We start from the raw sequence: 5,500 nt of genomic DNA on the forward strand, positions 1-5,500 counted from the left end.
TTACTCATGGTGGTTTACAATGCCATTCAATATGCTAGACTTCTAGTTATGATTACTTTAAATTTAAGGTAGATGGTATCATGGTGGGAAGAAGATCCAAAAATTCTTTCAGTTGTATGAAATGTATGTCCCCTGTAATCTTGAACTTTAATTATTCATACAAGATAATTTTATAGCCATTTATTTTGCCTTGTGGATTTATTTTGTAAAATAGTTATTTAACATTATTAATAATATTTTAGATATAAGACAAGATAAACAATGTTAAACAAGAAATTGAACTCAATATCAGATATTAATCTTATATATATATTTATTCCAATGGTATCTATACAAGTTTGTTAGATACAAAGCGTGAGAACAAAAATCATTTCTACTCCTTAGGCTTTTGATTTAGCTAGTGAGTGTTCATGGAATCTTTGTTCTCCTCAGATTCCTTGGTTGGTTGGGACTCTAATGTCTATTTCTCCTTAGGATTGGACTTCTTTGGCTTGGAATCCTTGCTAGACTTAGACTCCTTAGTCTCTTTTTACCTAGTCTTCTCCTTAGGTTGTTTGTGTTTCTAAGAATCCTTTCCCTTCTTCTCTATGTCTATTGTTTTCTTCTTTGAGGATGCCCCAAATTTAAATGGAGATCTCAATGGAGACACTATGCAAAATCATTTCTTTTTCAATGTCTTATTTTTCTTCTTAGGTAGGGTTTCTCGTGTGGTGGCTAATTTGGATCTTCAAGAACGTCTATGTCTATATAACATGAAGTTATAAACTACAAAGAAATTATGACATAAGTCTTAGTACATATTAGTATGATATGAAAGCTTTTTAAAAAAATGTATATATTAGTATGGTATACTCACAACTACTCTTTTTTATATGTTTGTTGAAAATTTTTATTGCATGTATCTCCAAGCATTTGCTACCACTCGCTATCCACATGAGCTTCCATCAATTTGTAATGGAACCTATAGCGATAACAAAGCCCTATTAAAACTTTAATAGTTGTTATTGATACTCACATACCATACTAGCAAAATGAAAAATTGATGTGGAGTTTTATCATCGATAAGTGGAAAATGGAGGGTTTCTAATGTGCTTATTATCCACTTACATGCCCTGCAAAAAACAATACATAGATTATTTAATCTCAAACACAACCACCATATTAATAACCTCAATAACACTTACAATTTTGCTTCTCCATGCATGCCAAACATGAAATTCAAGAAACAAGTCTTGCATTTTTTTAGATCAATTATAAAGACACTCCAATGGCTCCTACACAATAGACAAAGGATAAAATGATCATTGACAAAGTAGTGTAATAAAAAACTAAACAGGATATATATTATAAATAAAATACTTACTTCTCATTAAAAGGCACAATTACATAGTGCACCTTTTCAAAGTTTCATCTCTTCAACCGTTCTTGGAGCCTATTTGAATCAAGGTTTGTGTCTCTTACATAAACATAGACTATAGAATATAACAAAAAAATAGGATGATAGGCCTCTAGGGGGAGGGTGGCCAGAACAAGCCTACAAAGAACAAATCACTAAATTAGTATATTAACTTCAAAAATACTACAATAAAATTTACAAAAAGATAGTTGGCATACTTGAAAAATATCAAGATCACTGTATCATTTATTTCTCTGTTTCTCTCAACCAACATATATATATATATAATAGTGCTATATCAAGGTACTTTGTATCATCATCAAAATCTCTCACTTGAACAATTAGTTGTCTAAGTACTTCTTTCAAATCTTTGAGGTTCTTCTTCTCAAGATGCTATGTGTTTGTCTATGGTGGAAGCCCAATGAAGATACCACACAAGTTTATAGAGTGTCATGTGGGTGGTCATTAGCTAGGTGCATCACATAAATAGTAGCGCTGGCAAGGCGGCGCGCGGTGGCTAAGTATGTGTTAGTACTAGTACTAGATGTACATGGTTCTTGACACTAGTATATGGGGTGTTCATGCTTTTGGGATTGGTGACAATCATAAGCAACTCCTAAGATTATCTAGGACTTGTGTTGAGGTGGATGTGACACATGTAGAACTCCTCCAGTCATCATGGTGGTCTATGAGTGTTTGGGTTCATTGGTGCATACCGTCCTAGTCTAAGGATCACAATCGTGGTGCTAGGAGATTTATGATGATAATGATGTGACACTGATATGTTACTTGTGGTGATATGTGATAGACATATGATATATACATGTATGGAAAGAGCTATATGGTCTTCTTTTATGAAAGCATTATTTTTCAAAGGAGTACATGTGTGAACTTATTTAAGTGTTGTGTATGAGTAACGTGGAAATTTTAATCATGGGTGTGTGAGTTTACACCACCTCCATAGGTCCAATGGAGGGTGGAAGGGTAGACCCATGATATTAGACAAGGCCAGGCTGAGCCTCCTATGGATCTCGTTGAAGGAGAAGAAGGATTAAACATTGGAAAATGGGTGGTTGGGTGGACCCAAGTTGCGAGTACTTTCCAAAAAAACCAAACTTGTGTTTTTAAAATGAGAAGAACATGGGATGATTAGTTTAGTTCTGTAGTCATAAAATAGGGACAAAAGAATTACCTTCATAATAGAGGAGTTGGGACATCTTGTTGAACAGTAGGTCCTCTTCCATTATTCTGCTATTTATCTCTACTATTTTAGTTAAATCGCTTTGATTAAGAAAGTTAATCGAGTCCTTACACGGCCCTTTTATTTTTTCATTTTTGTCCCTAATGCCTCAGCACCCTATTGGTCACAGAAATAACTCTCCTTAATGCAGCCTGTCAACAGAATGTGGATCTAAGCTTGATGATGGACACTCCATCCTTGGTAGCCCTTCGATGGAGCTTACTCTTGCAATAGTTGGGAGTTCCAAGCTCTACGTGGATAACTCTTGTGGGTGACAATGTGGGTGACAACGGGAGGTGGGCCCTCTCAAGTGCTAGCTAGCATTTTTGCCATTTGTCTCTTCTACAAGATGGCGTGTAATAAGCAATCATGTTCCCAACGACACATGAAAAAGGTCAGCTCTCTTCACTTGGTTAGAGCTAGTGAGTGTGGGACTCGACCTAGAGCAGCTTGACCTCTAATTGGTCAATTTGGAGAGGGCCGCGACGATGACTTCTTACTCCTCACGTTTGTGAGGGTCAGTGACGATGTCCTCATCCACGTGTCCGGGCAGGTTGGGGAGCCTGTGCATGTTTGGCACCCGTAGGGGTACCCCCTATAGGTCTGGAAACCTCCTCATTACCTCGTCATCGTCACATTTTTCTCATCAATTAATTACTTTACCACCCCTTGACGGGGAGGGGGAGCCCCAGATTTGAACTTGCATCCCCTCGGAGAGCGCTCAATTAATTGCCCCCATTCCCTAAACTTCGCGGATCTTTGCAACTTAAAACTGTAGCAATGTGTAGTACTGCGTGTTGGTTTAATAAGGCCCATTCATCCAGCTGTTTACTGCGCTGACCCTTATATATACACCTTTTATCCGAGCTTTTAAAAAGCATATCGTGCACTGACGTGATTTACACAAGCGAAACGCCATTGGTATGCATCTTTTGCACTGGCAGCCCTTCCTTGATTATAGAGCGCATGATTATGCTCTATTGAGCAAAGCCTGAGCAATCTAGAGTCGCAAAATTCAATAGTTTGGATCGGGCGATCCCAAAAACTTCTTCTTTATTAAAAAGAAAGATAGACCAATTAGGTAGAAAGATGCTTTTGAGAAGTACGCATTTTAGACTCACAAATCTGCAGGGACGATATTGAGCGAAAGCCTCTGGCCTCACTTATCATCATGTATACATCTACCACGCACAGAAAAGTCTACAGCGACATTAGTAAACGTGAATAGTTCTGAAACATCAGCTGGACAAACAGAAATTAGAACCTAATTAGAGTTCACAGTTGCTACCTCCACGCGGGGGCTCCAACTATAATTAAAATAATTAAAATTATGTGAGGGAGAGGACGATCAGGGCCATTATATATCACTCAGGACGTTCTCTTGCCGTACCGGCTGTGTGCTAGTGGATGATCCACACCAGTGGAATTAGCTACGGTTTCACCACGCAGATGCGCCCCTCTGCGGCAGCTGGAGTAAGCAGCGAAGAATTCGGTGTTGGACTTCTCCAGCTCATCCCAAACTGCACTGATAATAAAATAAATGGATTAGGTGAAGGTGCAACGCGGTACTCCTTTTATAATGGAGTGGGTGTGTCTGTGCAGTTTGTACTGGGTAGGTGGGTACTGTGTCTCTGTGTAGTACTGTGTGCGTGTGTGTGAGAGTGAGTGAGAGAGAGAGAGAGAGAGAGAGAGAGAGATCGGTCGAGAGAGGCTACCTATTCTTGTGATGGTGGGCTTCAGATTGGCGTGCCTTTCGAGGCAGGCCACGCACTCCTCCCGGTCCATGTAGAACAAGAGGCACTTCTCTATCAGGTGCTGAACCTTCACGGCAGCCCAAATTAAATCATATCATTAAAATGTGATTCAGGCGCCTCATCGTCCAGATCACTCTAATCAGAGAAAGCACCGATTGAATATATATATTGTTACCGCGTGTATCGTAATATTGCGATGAGGGCGGCCGTTCTCATCGCGCTGATGCTGCCGCCCCCCGCCCGCCGCGAAGCATGTAATTGGGGCGCCTGCAAGGCGATGCCGTTCCATATCCTTGATCTGTTTTGGCGTTGCGGAGGTGACCCTAGGTGCAGGTGATAACTTTTTTATATGCTGGGTGGAGAAGATAATTGCTTGGATTTTTCTGTAAAATTGCAGCTTCAGCTTTTACGGCGTCTCAGAGGCTTCCACGTCGACTGAGTCGCGCCTACTCACTCTTACGGTCACCGTCTGATACTCCAGATTAATACAGCCCGAGCGTCGCTTCTTGGACGGGCAAGATGCGCCCAAAAATGAGCTTTTATAACGGCGATAGGTCCTCCTTAGTTAGAGCCTTTTAATTAACGTGTGTTTAATTTTAAAAAATGGGACATTTGAATGCTCATGAGAAGATGGTTTGCATGCAAATTGGAAAGAGGTGGACTATCTCTCTCTCTCTCTCTCTCTCTCTCGTGCGATGGGTCAAGGCTGGGGAGCTCATGAAACAGGCTGTATTTTTGTATGAGTGAGGAGGGTGGGAAGGGGGGGTATATTATATATAGAGTATGTTGTTGCTAGTGGTACACCATGTATAGATAACATCAGCCTTCTATTGTAGACTTTACTCGCCCTTCTATATATCTAATGTTATTGCTAGTGGTACACTATATATAGAATATGTTGTTGCTAGTGGTACACCATGTATAGAGTATGTATATATAACATCAGCCTTCTATTATTGACTTTATAACCTACATATCTAATGTTGTTTACTAGTGGTACACCATGTATAGAGCATATAATAGATGAATAAAATGTAGGGGTTTTAAAACATTTTCGCCCAATGGCTATTTCACGAGGTTCTCCAAAGATTTCTACTCCATTTTACGAGG

The 5,500-nt window shown here is 39.6% G+C and overlaps 1 protein-coding gene across 7 annotated transcripts; it reads right to left on the reverse strand.

Moving 5' to 3' along the window:
* Window positions 1-1,318: 1,318 nt before the first annotated feature.
* On the reverse strand, window positions 1,319-4,862 carry LOC147624132 (uncharacterized). 7 transcript variants are annotated; one of them, XR_015269052.1, is made up of 5 exons: window positions 4,566-4,862; window positions 4,352-4,457; window positions 4,027-4,156; window positions 3,758-3,836; window positions 1,319-1,534 (listed from the first exon to the last, which is right to left on the reverse strand). XR_015269052.1 is itself a non-coding variant. In XM_086819046.1 (5 exons), exons 1-4 carry the CDS (start codon window positions 4,677-4,679, stop codon window positions 3,796-3,798), a joined length of 372 nt encoding a protein of 123 aa, XP_086675172.1. In that variant the 5' UTR covers window positions 4,680-4,862; the 3' UTR covers window positions 1,319-1,534; window positions 3,758-3,795. The 7 variants fall into 7 exon arrangements, 5 of the variants coding, with proteins under 5 accessions (XP_086675172.1, XP_086675170.1, XP_086675174.1 ...); XR_015269053.1 differs by having other exon boundaries at window positions 4,027-4,161; XM_086819046.1 differs by having other exon boundaries at window positions 3,758-3,817.
* Between the last annotated feature and the right edge of the window lie 638 nt (window positions 4,863-5,500).

This window comes from Cibotium barometz, chromosome 25 (assembly GCF_041138505.1).
Source record: "Cibotium barometz isolate CiBa-2024 chromosome 25, ASM4113850v1, whole genome shotgun sequence".
NCBI lineage: Eukaryota > Viridiplantae > Streptophyta > Polypodiopsida > Cyatheales > Cibotiaceae > Cibotium > Cibotium barometz.

Excerpts from the sequence above, each read along its gene's own strand:
- LOC147624132 (XM_086819044.1), bottom strand. The coding sequence starts at position 4,679 with ATGGAACGGCATCGCCTTGCAGGCGCCCCAATTACATGCTTCGCGGCG. Across the intron at positions 4,458-4,565 it reads GCAATATTACGATACACGCG|GTTCAGCACCTGATAGAGAA; the intron begins GTAACAATATAT and ends GCTGCCGTGAAG. Across the intron at positions 4,157-4,351 it reads GCCCACCATCACAAGAATAG|TTTGGGATGAGCTGGAGAAG; the intron begins GTAGCCTCTCTC and ends TTATCAGTGCAG.